This window comes from Madurella fahalii, assembly GCF_045866475.1.
Source record: "Madurella fahalii IFM 68171 DNA, scaffold_6, whole genome shotgun sequence".
NCBI lineage: Eukaryota > Fungi > Ascomycota > Sordariomycetes > Sordariales > Madurella > Madurella fahalii.
Genome location: NW_027263976.1, coordinates 4,209,408 through 4,226,207, shown reverse-complemented (window position 1 = coordinate 4,226,207; position 16,800 = coordinate 4,209,408). Strand labels below are relative to the sequence as shown.

Genomic DNA, 16,800 nt, shown 5'->3' with positions numbered 1-16,800 from the left:
ATGGTGCTTCTCAAATTCACACCTATTGCACTGGGGAAGTCTCTCACTTGTACCCGTGATCGGGGGGTCTTGGCGGGGGACTACCGAAGGCGGTGTGCAAGAACCGGGCAGAATCTCGGAAAATGCCGCCAAATTTTCAAGCAACCGATTGTCGCTTTGATTGCGCCCGTCCGACGCCTGCCAGAAGACCAAAGCCGCGACATCAACTCCCCCCCACACGGCAACGGCAGCCTCCATCCCCGCTGTCCAGCAACAATGTTATACGAAGTAATTGGCATTGTGAGTGCTGACCTCCTTCCCCCTCTGGTGTATAGACAAGCCCGGCGCGACGCTAACGAGCTTAACTGCAGGTCCGCCCCAACAACCTCGCCGAGGTGAAAGAGTGCGTCCCGAGAAAGAGAACAACCCCCCTCCCCCCCTCCCCCTTTCCCAGAGACCGCGATGCCCATACGAATCCCCGTCCACCCCATCCCAAGCCGAGGAGGAAAGACGCGGGCCCGCTAACCCTTCGCGCCGTCGCGGCGGATTTCTTTTTTATTTAGAATCGTCCTCACCGCCGGCCAGCTCATCCTGGGGCAGGGCGGCGTGATCCGCGACATTGCCAACTGGGGCGTCTTTCTGCTGCCGCGCTCCGTCAGCCGCAACCAGATCCGCTACACGCGCGGCCACTACTTCGTCATGCGCTACGACGCCGCCGTTAAGACCCACCAGGCCGTCACCAGCACCCTCGCCGTCGACCCGCGCGTCATCCGCTCCGGCGGCGTCCGGCTCGGCGACGGCAAGCTCGAGACCATGAGCAAGTTCGGCCAGGTCCAGTGGCGGAAGATGGAGTAGAGTAAAGCTTGTCAATTTTTTTTTTTTTTTTTAAAAAAAAAAACCCCTCTTTGGCGGTTGGGATGCAGGACCGGGTTTTCTAGCTACCATGCATGGGGCGTTGGCGGAAGGGGAGGATGGGAGGAGGCGGACGCGGACGCACAGGGACATGCCTAGTAGAGTAGGAGCAATGGTTTGTTCGTGCTCCTTCACTGCAGGGGGATGTTTATACGAGTGGACGGAGGGAAGGAAGGGTAGGCTTCCTAGACCCCCTTGTCTTGGGCGGGGAATAAGCATACCTGACCTTCCTCCTCAAAGAGAGCGCGACGCCCGGCAAAGCTGGATGGACGGACCCAAACCAGCAAAACGACCTGAGTCTGGCTGTGGACAAGGCTTTGTACGATTATGTACCATAGGATTGCTTTGGGACGAAATGGGGGTGGCTATTGGCTCATAGACCGGGCGTAATGGGGGCGAAACAGAATCACGTCTCTCCCCAAGAATGCATTGTTCTCGTCCGGATTGGACCGTGGGCACCGGGCACCCCAGACTTTGGTTAGATCCGGATGACCAAGCAATTCCGCTTCGGCCTCATTGCACTGCATGCTCTCGGTCCGTTCTGATAGACCGGCATTGCGTTTCTCGCCGAGGTGAACCTTTGGGAGCATTCCAGATGTGACATACGACCTGGTGCTCTGCAGCCCGTGGTTACACACGCTCATACCCATGGAAGTAACGTGGCATCCCTCTTTGCTAAGCCTCACCAATAGCAGCGCAGACACACACTTCAACACCCAGCGTTGCAGCCATCCAGAATCTATTTGTTTGAACAAGTCTTGTCTTTCGTCTAAAGTATGCAGAAGTAGCTAAGAATGCAGGCTCCAAACCGGTCGTTGCTGATGCGTGTGCGTGTACGCCGGGCCATGCTCGATAACCAGTCGGTCCATAGAAAACATTGCGTGGATGGTGACTGGTCTTCCCTCCCTTCCAACACCCCTCCGGGGGCTCTCCTCACAGAATTCCATGATGCGTAAACAGGAGCAGCCGGCGCGCTTTGCTGCTGGGATCTGAACTAGGCATGCGTGAGCTTCAGGCCTCATTCATCGACCTCCATATCCTCAGTGTTCTTAGTCGCCACAATGCGTTTTTCCCGGCACCAGACCACAAATTCGTCGATGAGTCCCGGCCAGGCCTGCTCCTCGGACCAGAAACTCAACGACTCATCTTCCATGGTTTTGGCCGCAAACAGGGCGGCCTGGGTCCACAAATCCCTGCTAACCGTCCGCGTCCATCTGCTCTTGTCGCCATCCTCGACGTAGAACTTTTCCGTCAAATAGTCCGTCCATGCTTGAAGCCAGTCAACCTTTGCAGATCGCCAAGACCGCATTGTCGGTTCGAACATCATCCCCCAGAACACAATGGCGACCTCCATATTGATCGACTTCTGCTGCGGCTCCCTGCCGGCTAGAAACGCGCGTTGATAGAGAGCCTTAAAGTATGCGGGATCTGTCGTCACTTTGCCGCAGCAGTACCGCACGTGCTGCTGGTGCGCCGATAGGTTGGGCGGTACTGTCTTCTCATTGTCCGCCTTCTTCCCCACTTCGGGAACTCGCTGCCGGGCCCAGCCCTCGACGAAGCCGGCCCGTGAAATCTGACCCAACGCGTCTGCGTTAACAATGTCGAGAACGACAAACATTTCGTAGTTCTCGGCACTTGCGCCCAACCGCTGGATGTAGGCCTGGGAGGAGGCGGCAAACATGGTGTTCCCCGACTTATCGGCATCCTTGTCATCCTCTGCCTAGAGTAAGCTCGCCTGCCTAGCAACCGAATAGGAGAGACAAGGAAACGCCGCGGGACCCACCACTGAGAAGCTCATCGAACATCACATTCAGCACGTCCTCGACTGGCGGCCCCTTGGACGCCGACTTGGACTTGGACTTGCCATGGTCAGTATCTACTCTGCCCCTAGTGGAAAAATACCTGCAGGAGGCCACACAATCAGTATTTCGTCCCGTGTTGCCAACGACATCGAATGCGCAAGACAAGAACCGACTTGTGATCGGACTTAGACGTTGGTCCGGCTTTTTGATAAGGTTTGCGGGACGACGGCTTGGCTGCTGATTTCTCCTGAAGGGGTTTCGGCATGGTCCGATCTTCGGTTGCCTCTTCCCTTGTTGGGACTCTGATATCTTTCGAGGACTGGGGGATTTGGGAGAATTGGACGGGCTGAAGGATCACGGAGCTGCCGTCAGTCTCGGTCGCTCCCTCTGCATGGGGCGATTTCGACGGCAGGCGTTCCGGTCTCTTCTGGAAACAGGAACGGAAGAGACGACGGAGCATCGCCGGACGGTCGGTATCCGGTGCAGCCATGGGGGAGGACAGAAAGAAGAAGCAATAATACGGGACGGAAACTGTGTTCCAGAACGAAGTGTGCAGGTATGGGATGGAAGGATCTAGGTTTGCCTCCACTGGGAGTTTGTCCGTGATGCAATTGAAACTTTGGTTGCTTTGGATTTCATAAAGTATGTTTCTTCAAACCGAGGTAGCGCAAAAGCAAAGCAAGGGTAAAGCAGACACGAAGGGAAACGAAGGATGTTTAGTTCCACGAGCACGTATATGAGACATGGTGTCGCAATGCCGATCTCCTCGTCCAGAACGTTTCCACGGCCCCAGCAGCCATGTCCCGGGGTGCTAGGGGCTCGGGAGGGGCCCCTTATCCATTGCCACGCCGGCGACACCACTCACATACGCGCACACACCAGACCCAGCCGCCGAGCGGGAGGTACAGAGCTACTAATGGAAAGTAGGGAAAAAGAACTTACTGATTGACGGCCACGGCGACATTGTAGTTTGCGTTCTTCAGGTACTGTCGCATTCATCCAAGCGTCAGCGCGGGTCATGCAAAACAAGGATCGAAGGCCCATAGATATCGGGCCGAAAGACAACCCCATCGGCCATGCGGTGCGGTATAGCGGGACGAGAAGGAAACCCACCTGCTGCGCATTCTCATTCGACTCTTGCGTGACGGCTACGAAGTCCTGCAAGGCGAGCCTCCGTTGCGCCGCACTAGTCGGCGGCATTTTGGCAATCAGGGAGAGGGTGACGGGCGGTTCGGGACTGCAGAGATTTGCCGGACGCAGGGAAGTATTGGGATAATAAAATACAGCAGGCGAGGAGCTCGGCCGCAACGTTTGCAGCTGTTGCGATTTAGAGTTGCGTCTCAACGAATCGCAACAGGCTCAAACCGAGCACGCCCGCCTGTCGTCGTCGATGTGATCGTGTCGTTGATCCGATTCGGGAGTTCTGCCAAGAATTACTCCTTCAGGCAGAAGGATCTCGCGGTCGGGCCTGAGTGGTTCCTCCGAGATGTCGCTGGGAAGGGGAAGCGGGGCAAGAGGACTGACGGAAGCAGCAGCGCCAGCGGTCTACGGTCGAGATCGTCACGTCTCTTCCAGCGCAGCGACCGTAGCACCCCGGGGTCTCAGAAACGAAGCGCCTGGCAACGACAAGAGATGACAGAAGGAAGAAGGGCAGGCGAGGCTGAAAAACGTCACGGCGGGGAGTGTTGCAGCTTCTGACTAAAAAGTGGCGGTGGGCCACCGACTGAAGGCGATATTGCCCCCCGTTGACTGCCCTGAGTGGTTCTTGAGTGGTTCTTGGCAGCGCGGGGATGTCTGCACCAGGCTGACCCCAGTTGGGCACCCACCCCGCTGGCAGCGGTACTTCCTACTGCATCTTGCATGAGCGCATCTGGCCATGGCTTCTGCCGAGTTGGCAAGGCACTGGCTGGCCTTCCGTGTTGAGCAAGCGGTGCTAGGCGTTGCAGCAAAGACTTGAGAGCACGAGTTTGGTTAGATCAAAAATGTCCGGAGACCCCGCAATACGGCCCCTGTGACTTCACCCCGGTAATCGACGTCGGGTAAGGGCCTGTACCTTCAAACAATCCCGGGTTTGATGGTAGCAGAATGAGAAATTGTATGATCCGAAGCATTGTTGGGCAGGTGTTGTGGGAGAAAAAACGCATCGAACGACCGAAGGGTGGGAATGCTTGACCAATGGGTATCGCAACCTCAGAGCCACCCCGCAATATAGCTTACATACTCCGTACATCTGCGACCCAAATTGCATAAACGCCGCCAATGCTGTAGATGACTCGGGACCCATGCGGCGCCTCGTAAACAGTTCAGACAACCTGTCTGCTCGCTCAAATATTTCCACACCGGCTCTCCCGGTCCTGCCCAGAGGTCATGTGGCTCGTGAGAGGGCGTGTTCCCGTTGTCATTTCACAAATTCCTCTTGCCCCGTTAACAAAACTGTGTGGTCTGGCGAGTCTATCTCGCTGTCGCTTCTAATCGCCCAGCGGCATGCCTTCAAGATCATCGAGCAGCCGGCGCCAATTCTCGGCGAGCATCTCCGAGTATTTGACGCGCTCCTGCGCCCAGTCCTGATTCCATCGCGAGACGTTGTATTGGGTGCGCTGGAAGTAGATGAGCTCGTCACGGAGGCACTCCTTGACGAAGACGGACCTGTTATGCTGGTTGACAATCGACTCCTTGTCCTGCTATAACGTTAGTGCGGAAGGACCCGGAGGATCGAGCATGGAGCATCCCACCTTGATGATTGCCTCGACCACCTTCTCGATCTCGCCTGGCTTCACCATGCCCTCCGGTTTTGCGCGCAGAGCCGTGAGCTTCGTCTCATTGGCCGCAATGCGCCGCTCCAGATGGGGGATATTGTCTTTGTCAAGCCTCTCTCTTCTGTCAAAGAGATCCCGCAAACTGACAAGCGCATCCCGTTGGCGCTTGAGATCTTCCAGGACGCCTTCATCCCAACCACGTGCCTCGTCCTCCATCAGGCTCTGCGACGTGCGGAGATGCCTACTCATTGCCTGGAGCCCGTCGTTGAGCAGAGGCACATCGTTCGTGTCGGTGGCATATGTGTCGGCGCTCGCCTCTGTTAGCGACATGAGGGAGAGGGCAATGCGGGCATGATCTGCAGCTACACCCTCTGACCGCTTAACCAGACGATCCATGATGTTGCAGATGGTAATATATAGTTCTGCGCTGCGTCGGACGCCAGCGCGAGTGCGGCTGAAGAGCTCCTCAAGAGTGGGCGGCAGCGAATCTTCGAGACCGGGAGGCAATGGCCGGCCGGTAAACTCGTCCTGTACCGAGATGGTCGCTTGCTTCCGCCAGACAGAAAGTTCCTGGAACGACCCATGTCAGTTACGGCTCGTTGTGAAGGATGCAGCTACCCACAGTTGGAACGGTCAAAAACATGATGACCAGTTGTTCCTGCCCGAGGACAGGGTGCCGAACAAGCGAATTCAGGAACCTTGCTAGCCCACGGCGACGCTTCTCAATGAAAGCGCCATCGTTGGATAGATGGTTGCCGTTAACTAGAAGATGTGAGCTTAACATCGACCGCTTCGGGCGCGCGGTTACTCACCAGCAACTCTCTTAGGTGGCAAAAGAGGCAACACCCTGAACGGGTACCGCTTGTGCAAGCAGTCGAGTAGCCAGACAAAATCGCTGTATCGCCGGATAACCTTGCTACCCCTCCTCGAGCTCGTTACCTCGTAATTGTGGTGTTGGAACAAGAACATCCCCTCCTTCTCGGGCATCAACGTCACCATGATGTTCTCCTCTACGGCGGGCCCCGTCCGCCCACTCCCAATCGTCCTACCAGGAACGGGGGCCGAGGGCTGGCCGCCGCCGGGCTCTCGCGCGCCCCCGCTACCGACAAACGGAGTCGTGGGGTTGGACGATTGTTCATTGAACCCCCCAGCTGCGGAGCGGCTGTCCTCTGGAAGGCCCCATGCATTCGTGTTCTCCCCTACCGATCCAGTGCCTGACGCTGGCGCACTCGTCGTAAATGTCGACGTCGTCCGGCGAGGTAACGTTGATTGGGGGCTGGTTCCGTACGATGTATTCCCGTTTGCATGTCCAGCCGAGCTCGCCATATCGTCGCCATTCGGTCTGGGCAACTCTGGGCCATGATTGTGATTTCTGTGCACGTCGGGCGTGTTCCAGGGGTCCTCAGCGTAGTCCATTGACGGCTTTCTGGCACGGCGCGGCTGCTTTGGGGAAGATGGTTGGGAGGCTTTCGGTGGTGTTGCGGGTCGCTGGGGCGGCTTCGCGGCCAGTTCGGCAAGATGCGGCAAGGCCGGCGTGCTTTCGACAAGGCCGTGGAGTTGAGGCTGGGGGAGATCTGGGGGATTGACGCAGCAGGGTTAGTTTCGATAACGAATGAGATGGGGGGCCCACTCCCGCTCCAGACGCAGCACCCACGGTCGCGCGCTATTCGGGATCGAAGCCCCAGACGAGGAACTCGCGAATTGTCCAGATAAGATAAGGGGAAGCTGGCTGAAGGGGGAACATCAAAGGTAGCAAAGGCACTGCATGCAGACTCACTTCGTCGGCGTTCATCTACGCCATCCAGGCTAGCCGCTTCGCCCTCTTGGGCCAGGCCAATCAAGGCCAACAGCACGTTGAATTGGTTCCTGTCCAGAGTGACCTCCCCGCCACCATCACCAGGGCCGATGATACCCATGATGCGCGCCTGCGCATCGGCGCTAAGTCTCGCCGCAGCTAGAGTTCTGGCAACTCCGCCAGATGTAATGCGGCCTTCGCTTCCATCTTCGCCAATAACCGTGTCAAACGCCTTAGTATAGCTCTCTGGCACGTCGGAAGGAGGGAGCAGGTTGCGGATCAGATCGGCACGGGTAAGCTGCTTGCGAGGGGTCGGCATGTCCCACGGCGAGTCTGAGCCGGCATCGTCATCAGCAAAGAGTGCTGTGGTTGTCGATTTCGTCATGGGCGGCTCGTCTTCGAAGAGCGACGACCTGCTGTTGCCGAAGTCGTTCGATCCCAGGCCCGGCGACTCACCCGGCGGAGAGCTGCCGAAGAGCGACATACGGGACGGCGATTATTGTTTGCGCGTGAAGTGGCTTGGTTGTGTTCGCCTCGTGAGCTTCAATCGCGTGACAGCGGCAGCGGAAGTGAGGCGTGTGCGGAGAGCGATATCCAAGCAAAGGCGCTGGCTGCAGGGTGCTGTGTTGTAATCCAACTCGTAAATGCGCGGTACAAATCAAACCGAAAAGTGGCCGAAATCTTTCAGAATACCATGGAGGTATCCGGAGCTAACTACGGAAGGTTTCAATAGCTCGTGCTGTGGAAGATGTCATCAAGCGGAGGAGCAGAGCCGACCAAGAGGCACTTGGGGCGGTTGGGACGCGCGGAGGGCAACAGCTCCTGCCTCGTCGACAGGGGTAGCTTTGCGACGAAGTTTGAAGCGGGCTACTCAGCCACGCGAGGGGCTTGGCATGTCAGCCACATATTAATGGATTTTGGATTGTACAGGTGCTGAACGGTTTAGAATACATATTCCAGCTCGGGAATAAACTAGAATAACTTGTCGGCCTCCTCCTGAAGAGCCTTCTCCTGGGACTTGGTAGTCCTAGGAGACCACGCCGTTGTGCCTGGCACCTTGAAGTACAGACTAGGCGACTCGCCTGGCTGCAGCTTGTGGCTCAAATAGCCTCTGTGTGCAGGGTCCCTGTAATACTCGATATCCCATCGGCTTGTCGGATCGGGCAAGCGGTAGTAGTGCTTCTTTGCCGTCCTCGCCTGCTCCAGGACGCTTTCCACATGCTCCGGTCCGACCGGCAGCGGCTTGTCTGTGTTGATGCTCTTCCCAGCAACCAGCCGCTTGATCGACTCCCTCGTGTAATACCTTGTCATAATCTTGCCGCCGGCCGACTCGACAGCTTTGATCGCGGTGGCCGAGGCCCGAGACACAATGATATCAATTGGCGTTTTCAACGTGTCCCCACCGCGAGCAAGGAGCTTGATCCCATCCTTGATATTCCTCCCGACAGCACCCGACAAGACAAGCTCGCGCGGCGTGATCTGTTTGGTCGTGTCGAGACGGCCGGCGTCAATGAAGGTCTGGAGGCGGTCGAGATTCAATTCCATCATTTCAGGTGCGCGGCTACCGGAGGGTTAGAACGAGACAAGAACAGACCAGTGGGATTCCTACTGATTTACGAAGCCCATCCGGCCATGGCTGAAGATCAAAGGCGTCTGACCACCTTGGAACCATGGATTGACTTTTCCGCGCTGCTTCTGACCCTTGTGGCCGCGACCGGCCGTCTTGCCGTAGCCGGAGGAAGGCCCGCGACCTCTACGGATGCGCTTGTGGTAGGCACCCTTGTTGTCCGAAAGGCTCGCGAGGATGGATGCGCTACGTGTTTGCACTGAGAGCGCGGCGAACAAGGAGACCAAACTCGTCGGTTTCGAAAACGTTTCGATTGCTGGAGCGCAGCATCGCGCCGCCTGGGCGAATGGTAATCTCGGCGGCATGGTTGGGTTAGATGGTCGCACAGGTCCGTTCCATCAAAAATTGGTCGCGATACTGATGCCGCTCGGCATATCAATTTAGCTGAGCCCGCCCGCTTGGACCGAGCTTTCGACAGGGGATGACTAAGCAACACAACGTAATGAACATAACTTGGGTTGACACCCGGGGATCGAGATGCAGTCTACCAAGGTACCTAATGTACCTTTGTAAATACGCAGTATGAACAAGCGCCAGAATTTGCGTTGCGGCACCTCACCATCATCAATTACTACAATGTAAGAAACTTCATCGTTCTCTAACCACTACCTCCTGGCTACGGTCCTGAGCTGCCTTGCCCTTCTACATGCGCACCGTGCTTTTGGAGTAGCCGAGCGACGTCCGCTTTTTCTTCTGCCAGCATGTCCCTCCCCGACTGTCTCTGAAACCAAGCCTCGGGACCTATCCGGCGGGGAGTGAAAACAACATATTCATCACTCACAGGCTCCATAGCCGCATGTAGAGCGTCCCTAAAATGGCCTTCCAACTTCAAGTTCACTGTGGCTCCTTTGCGGATCAGAAATGCAGCGCAATTCCGTCTACCCATGTAAGCGGCGGCAACAAGCGCAGTTCGGCATCTCCCAGGGTGTTGCTTGACTTGTTTGTTGACATCGGCGCCAGCCGCCACAAGAGCTTGGGCACACTCCAGCATTCCCTGCCCAGCGGCCGCCATGAGCGCGCTTCCATAAACGCCTACCAGCGTCTCCTGGTCGACTTTGGCACCCGCCCTGATGAGGACCTTGACGCACTCGTTGGAGCCCGCAAATGCAGCGGCCATTAATGCACTCCCGCATCTCGCCTTCTCCGATTTCAGCAGGAAGTTGACATCCGCACCAGCTTCAATGAGGATTTTCATCGAGTCCGCAAGCCCATTCTCTGCTGCGTGAATCAAGGCAGTGCCACCCCTACCATGCGTTCCAAGCGGCAGAACCTGGTTGACATCCGCACCGGCATCTATCAAGAAATGCATGCAATCCTCATGCCCTACCGACGCCGCCAATGCACTTGCGTATTTGCCGTTAGGTATTAGTAGGTTCACCTCGGCACCGACTTCGACCAGGGCGCGCACGCAGTCCTCCCGCCCAACGCTTGCGGCGGCAGCCAACGCGGTGCCATATAGCCCCGTGTGGGTCAGTTGATTAACATCGGCTCCCTCTGCGAGCAACGGTACCAGGCAGTCCAGGTTGCCATGTCTCGCGGCGGCGATGAGTGCGATTCCATAGTCTCCCGCAGAAACCACCTGGTTCACATCCGCTCCTGCCTCGATGAGTGCGCTAAGGCACTCGATATCTCCCAAAGACGCCGTAATTATCAAGGCGCTGCCGTAATATCCGGAGCGGAACTCCTGGTTGACTTTGGCCCCGGCCTGGATGAGGCTCTTCACGCACGGCAAGTTCCTGGACAAACATGCTTCGCCCAGCGCGGACGTATGAAGACCATGGCGGCCAAGCATATTCGGATTTGCTCCATGGCGGAGAAGTAACGAGACGACTTCCAATGCATCCGGGTTCTGGTTTCTCCCAGCTGCAGCCAGGGCACTGCCGACGTTTTTCTCTAGTGCTCTGTTGACGTCGGCGCCAGCATCAATTATCATCCTGACCGTCTCAAGCCCTGCGGATGCCGCGGCGGCCGCTAGAACACTGCCGAAGTCAAGAGCATCGTCGTCCGCGTCTACTTGAGCTCCGGCTTCCAGAAGAATTTGTACGAGGTCAGCCCTGTCCATGCTAGCGGCCAGAGCTAATGCGCTTCCAAGATCCGGATCCACGCGTGCCCCATGTGCGATGAGAAAGCGCACCCACTCGGCATCTCCAATTTCCACAGCGCGGCTGAGAGGTGTGGTGGTAGTGGGAAAGTCGACTCGAGACTGATTTACGTCTACCCCGAGTTCCACTAACTCTCGACCGATGGCGAAACTTGCAGGGTCTTCAATGCTCACAACCTCTAACAAAGTTTTACCGTGTTTGTTAGTTCCAGATAGGTCGACGGATGGATCGTGCCGCCAGTCCTCGAGTATCCTGAACAACGAGAACCGACATATTGCAAAAAGTGTTTGGGTCTCGGGCGCAATAAAGTCCAATACGGGTTGCTTAAAGTCGGAGTCCGGTGGCCGGTGGACATCGTCTCTCTCAACAGCTTTGTACCATCTCCGATATTGCTCGCTGCTCTTCGCGGGGGAACCCAGAAACTTCTTTAGTAAGTGAACCATGACCGGGTCTGGAACTTTAAGATAGCCCGACGCGGCACGGACATGTGCGAGCCAATAATGCCGCGCGTAGACCTGCACCGGATGGGTTGCCCCGACGATCGTCTGGTTTGGAACGGAATTTGGGAGGGCCTCTAGAAGAAGCTTGAGACATATTCGGGCGGCGTCGAGGTGGCCTTCAAGGTCGAAGTGTGAGAAGAACTGCGCACACGAAAGGTGAGTTGGCACCCAAACCAGCGCCAACCCTGGGTGAGGGCCGAGAACCAAGACGTCTGGCCAGAGATGTCTCAACCATTCTTCGTCAATCTCGGGGCCTAGTTCGGAGTCGTCTGTCTCTGGGTCGATGCGAAGTGCAGAGAGGAGCTCGTCGCTTGTCAGCGGGTGGGCGGCACAAAGCACCAACTTTAGGGCTCGTTTGCCGATTGTTTGATCGCTCCTAGTTAGCTTCTGGATCTTCTCATTTGCTCTCCGGTAGACCTCGAGGAACTCTTCAGAGATCGGCAACGACTCTATGGTGGATCTAGTAATATTGTCCGCGTCAACGGCTTGGAGTTGCCGAGTCGTCAGGACCGCCCAGAGGAATCTTCTCATGACGGTTAGTATCACTCGGACGGCCAATGGCCGTAATCTGGGAGAAGAACTCACACTCCCTCACTGCTGCGCACAACATCCCCCAAGATTTCAGGCGGTATCTCCCTCCATTGTTCCGTGACTACCTTTTCGACGTCGAAAAAGGTGTGAGGCAGGCTGGTTTCCAATGTGACAAGATCTAGCGAGTCCCAATGCTGGAGAATAACCTGGTAAGACGCGGTCGAAGCCTTGGCTAAATGTGACACCTCCTTCCTGTCCCTACTTGACAGAAACAGCTTCAACGGCTGTTGGCAGGCATCGACAAGGAGGGCTAGCGTCGTTGTTAGGTCGGATAGGGCATGGGGCGCGAGCTTGTCCAACCCATCGAGAATTAACGTCGTGGATGGGGAACAGCGAAGGATTTCTAAAAACCCTTCAGTCACTCTGTCATTGGTGACCGTGGAGTCGCCCAGCTCTGTATCGCCCCAGTCCCTGTGGAGCCTCTTGATGCGTTTGAGCCCGCCGTTGGGCTCAGATTCAAGGAGTTGACGCATTACGCTGCGAAGTAACGGCAGCTGAGTATCGCGGTCTGCTGGGTCGAGTTCATCACAGTAGATAAAAGCTAGTCCTTCTGGGTCCAGGGAGTTTACGATATTTTCTTGTAAATGGTCAACGACCTTTGAGGAGAGGAACGTTTTGCCCGTGCCAACTACCCACATCAGTATTCCTAACACGTAGAGGCTAAGCAAAGGAAAATACTTACAAGAGCCTCGGAGCCAGAAGATCGCAGATCGGTCGCTGTTTACCCAACTGCTGAAGTCTTCTCGATTTAAAAGCCACTTACAAGTGTCAGGCGTCCTTTTCTGCCGGAGGCCCTCGTGGACTTTGTCGTACGGATGGGAGGACATCCACTCGAGGTCCATAAGATCCCAACCTTCCTCGTCATCATCTTCGCTTTCAGACTGCTCCTCGCCGGTTCCGAGTAGGGGATTGTCCTGCGCCGTAGCGTCTAGCCAAACCGGAGGCATATCTTCTAGCAGCTGCAGAACCTCGGGATCTACTTCTGCAATCCTCCCTCGCTTGCACGACTCCACCTCGAGCTCGAGTTGGTCGATCAGAGCATAGAGCTTGGCGATGAAGCCAGCGGTCATTTTGGGCTTAGCAATCGCCCTAGCTATCTCTTTTTCCTTCGGCTCGGGGTTCTTGGTTTTCACAATAACTAACAACTCCAGCAAGGCACCATAGAGGTTCAGCAAAGCAAAGCGAAGGGCAGCGAAGACTTCTTCAGATGTGTTCTCCAGCGTGTAAGCGAGGCCGAATAATCGCCCTCGGTTGATGGCACGAAAGGCGAATCGCAGAGCCCAGAGTGCGTTGGATCGCTTGATTTCATCGTAGGCAGAAAGAGCAGACGCATCCGAGAGCTCGAGTACTAACTGCTTTGCTATGAGGACTGGATACTCATCCCGAGAAGGGGCAGGCAGGTGGCATACCTTCATCACGCCCAAAAGAGCAGCCCATGGCAGGTCCGTCGGAGGCGATAAGAATATTGATTCGTCATCGGCAATCTGCTGAACGGAGCTCGCAACATCTTGAGCGAGCTGGAAATCCTTGGGGTTGGCCCGGTTGCGGCACTTTGCCTCGAGTCTCCACGAAAGCTTCAGGAGATTATCGAGCTGGTCTGGTAACGGGTGTGAATTGACTTCATCGTCGTCAATCATTGTCTGGACTGCTTTCCGCACATTATCTGAAAGCGAACGGAAGGATTCTTGCCATATATCATGGTCCTGTCGAGCCCTCTCGTAGATGCACTCTTCGAGAGCTTGGAGATCAAGAGCGATGTTGGCCCCGAGATCCGACATCCGGTTCTGGTCTTGAGGGTCTTCCGTTGCAAGTTTCCCCAGGTTGTCCTGCACACGTCGAAGCAAGAAAGTACAGGTCTGTCTCTGGGACGCAATACTTTGAGCTGAATTGGCCCATGCTTCGATTTGGAGGAGCAGGTTTGCGGCGTGTGCCATGTCTGCGTTCGGGAGCAAGCTGAGACGCTCTTTGCCGTCCGATTGGGCAAGAATCCTCTCGAGAAGGCCGCGGACTGAGCTCGCCATGTCCTCTAAAGCTCCGGTATCATCTTCAGGGTCATCATCGAATTCATCCAGAACCGGCCGCGCACCCGGCATCTGGGGCGAATCGCCAGAACCAGCAGATGCAGCTCCCTCATCGAGATCAAAGTCCCATGGCAGCGCTCGGAGAGCAAAAGAGTGAAGGTGGATGGCGATGTGGTCGTCTTCTTCGAGATGCACCGGATTCCGGTCGTTAAGACAGAGGGGACATGAAACCAGTTCGATCATGGTCCGTTCGCTCAAGTCTAGCAAGATAGGTAGTTCCTCAGGAGCAAATGACCCGCTGTGATTTTCTGATATGTGCGTCTTGCAATCTGACGCTGTGGCAAAGGCGATCTCGCCCTGGTCATCCAAATCAGAGGAGCACAGAGAACAGCTCCACTGGGTTACGCTATGAGAGGCTGCCATGTGCTCCAACCATTGCTCCCTGGTCGAATAAAGATTATAGGGAGAGCTGCATGGCTGGAAGATACATGTATACGGACTCAGGTCGTGGGCGATATGGCCACTATGGCGAAGTCAAGTTAGTCCATCACGGTCTTCCAGCGTCTTTTCCGTGGGGCCGGGGAAAGGGGGGAAAGGGAATATCAGCGGTGACTTACTGCCACTTCTTCTCGTTCTTTGCGTACTCTAGATCCAAAACAAAGCCACAATACGGACACTGAGGCGATTTTTCGAGCATTGATGGCTTTGGGTAATCCTGATCCTGGCCGGTCCGTGTGAGCTTTGATACGGCTGAGGATGCCCGAACAGACCGCAGAGCCACAGTGTTTAGGTCTGGCCCAACTGCTGTTGCGGTCTGTACGGCGGAGGTCTGCTCGATGACTCGGGCAACGGGTATAGCCGGCGCGACTTCCGACCTCGCAACCTCCGTGGGCCCAGCGGGAGTCTGTTGAGGTGGGTGAGCCGAAGGCCTCATGGTGACTGCTTGCCGGCGAACCGGCTTGATTTCGGCCGATGTCGAGCTCGCCTGTCTTCCGCCTTTTCTTGAGCACATTATCCGATGGCGCCGGATGATGTTGGCTTGGACTAGGCGCCTCTGGATCCGCCCTAGCCTGTTGTAGAGCCAAGCGCGGATGACAATGTTGACACTCTGGGTGATGTCATTGCGGGACGCTGCAAGAGCTAGTCGACTCAGGAGTGCGTGCTCGTATGGGCCAATCAGTATCAGTGTTTCAAGGTGTGTTTTGAACTCGGCGTAGGTGTTAGGTGCGTGTATCTGAACCCGCTTCAGGTCGTCATCGGCACGCTTGTGTCTGAACCGGTCTCCTGATTTCCGGATGGCGATGGAGAGCCGCGCCAAGCGGTACAAGCACAACTCGATGAGATGTGCATGGCGTAGAGTAGCGCCCTGCGGATATGAATGGCCACCTGTATCCTCGTCGCTCGATGAGTCTGAGAATGAGGACGTGACTGAAACCGGGGACGAGGCGTCGGAGAGAAGTTGGTCATCACTGTCATCCGGTGAGCCCAGCGAGCGAAGGCCGGCGAGACATTCGTTTAGTGCTTCAGATATACATGTGAGGAGTCCCGAAATTGCGGCGCGGGCATCGTCGCGGTGAGCGAGTCGGTAGTCAAGCGAAGCCCTCCCCAAGGCCTGCGCCTTCAAGCCAAAAGACCACCAGCGGAGTCGGGCCTGATAATCCTCAAGCCAGGCACGCTGCTCCCTAGATAGCCCCTGGGTTCGCAAACACTCAGCGAACAGGTTTAGACAATTTTCCGTGAGTCTTCGCAGCCTCATTCCGCCGCCGCCTCCATGAACGTTGAGGAATCCCGAGCGTGAAGCCATGGCGGGGTACGAGCATCCATCAGCAGCCGACCAAGAACCGAGCAGGCTCGGGTTGTTAACCCTGGGCCTATTTTGTTGGGATCTTCATCGCTGGGCAGTCCTATGGTCCTGGGGAATCGCATTACATTGCATACTACGGTTTAGTGAGCTTCCGGAAAACCACCTTACGTACCTTAGCACGTTTGCTGTGAGTAGCCGCTCCCCTCTCGCACAAAATAACTGGTACACCAAAACCGGGTTTTGGCCGACCCACCAACCACCAAGTTGCCCGTCATGCTCCTTCATGCTCCTTCATGTTCCTTTCCTCAACCTCAGATTCCCACCGAAAGGAAAATTGGGGTAAGAGCTATTCTAACTTCCGCTAAGGCCGGACTTTCTGCAATAGAAAGGGCATGCTGACTGCCCAAGCAGTACGTTAGGAAACGGCCTTGTTGGGATGATATTATTGTAAACGAGTATGCAGAGGAGGGCTGGACTGCAGCCACATAGGGCTTTCCCTATCGTTGGGTAGACAATCCATCGGATCTTGAAGAACTATATAGAGTTAGAAGGCGCCATGACGGTGATTACCTAGATTGCACTCGGAACGATTGAAGTTGGGCGGGTTTTGACGGAGTGGTGACTGCATTGGTGTGGTGGTGTCGGGTATTGGTGTACCTGATTTTTTGTGCAGGGGGCAGCCGCTGCACCTGCGGGGATCGGCTTGCATGCCGAGCCAGCCACGACAATATCTCCACTCGGGCCGCGCCGAAGGACCGGCGGAATACCTTATCCTGAAACCCGCAGCTCGACATGTGCGAACTTCGAATCGTGGGATAGCACACCCGGGCCTTCGCATATCGTTGGCAGTATTGCCTTAATGTTAAGAGTATGAAGAGAGCGAAAATTTAACCTCTCCACAGCCTGGTCTC

General features: G+C 56.0%; 5 protein-coding genes across 5 annotated transcripts; 1 reads left to right on the top strand and 4 right to left on the bottom strand.

Moving 5' to 3' along the window:
* Nucleotides 1-255: 255 nt before the first annotated feature.
* Nucleotides 256-834, top strand: MRP17 (mitochondrial 37S ribosomal protein bS6m; the record flags this gene model as incomplete). Its single annotated transcript, XM_071066696.1, has 3 exons — nucleotides 256-279; nucleotides 351-382; nucleotides 543-834. The coding sequence occupies 3 exons, from the start codon at nucleotides 256-258 to the stop codon at nucleotides 832-834; spliced, it is 348 nt and encodes a 115-aa protein (XP_070922797.1).
* Nucleotides 835-1,909: 1,075 nt separating this feature from the next.
* DCN1 (Scaffold-type E3 ligase) lies at nucleotides 1,910-2,958 on the bottom strand (the record flags this gene model as incomplete). The annotated part of the gene is made up of 3 exons (XM_071066695.1): nucleotides 1,910-2,607; nucleotides 2,675-2,778; nucleotides 2,867-2,958. 3 exons carry the CDS (start codon nucleotides 2,956-2,958, stop codon nucleotides 1,910-1,912), a joined length of 894 nt encoding a protein of 297 aa, XP_070922796.1.
* Nucleotides 2,959-5,161: 2,203 nt separating this feature from the next.
* Nucleotides 5,162-7,728, bottom strand: MVP1 (Sorting nexin mvp1; the record flags this gene model as incomplete). The annotated part of the gene is made up of 5 exons (XM_071066694.1): nucleotides 5,162-5,371; nucleotides 5,426-6,019; nucleotides 6,072-6,211; nucleotides 6,262-7,023; nucleotides 7,227-7,728. 5 exons carry the CDS (start codon nucleotides 7,726-7,728, stop codon nucleotides 5,162-5,164), a joined length of 2,208 nt encoding a protein of 735 aa, XP_070922795.1.
* A 488-nt stretch (nucleotides 7,729-8,216) lies between these two features.
* MRPL10 (mitochondrial 54S ribosomal protein uL15m) lies at nucleotides 8,217-9,176 on the bottom strand (the record flags this gene model as incomplete). Its single annotated transcript, XM_071066693.1, has 2 exons — nucleotides 8,217-8,805; nucleotides 8,854-9,176. 2 exons carry the CDS (start codon nucleotides 9,174-9,176, stop codon nucleotides 8,217-8,219), a joined length of 912 nt encoding a protein of 303 aa, XP_070922794.1.
* Nucleotides 9,177-9,487: 311 nt separating this feature from the next.
* MFIFM68171_11273 (uncharacterized protein) lies at nucleotides 9,488-15,889 on the bottom strand (the record flags this gene model as incomplete). The annotated part of the gene is made up of 5 exons (XM_071066692.1): nucleotides 9,488-11,996; nucleotides 12,059-12,692; nucleotides 12,747-13,416; nucleotides 13,474-14,608; nucleotides 14,703-15,889. 5 exons carry the CDS (start codon nucleotides 15,887-15,889, stop codon nucleotides 9,488-9,490), a joined length of 6,135 nt encoding a protein of 2,044 aa, XP_070922793.1.
* Nucleotides 15,890-16,800: the final 911 nt, after the last annotated feature.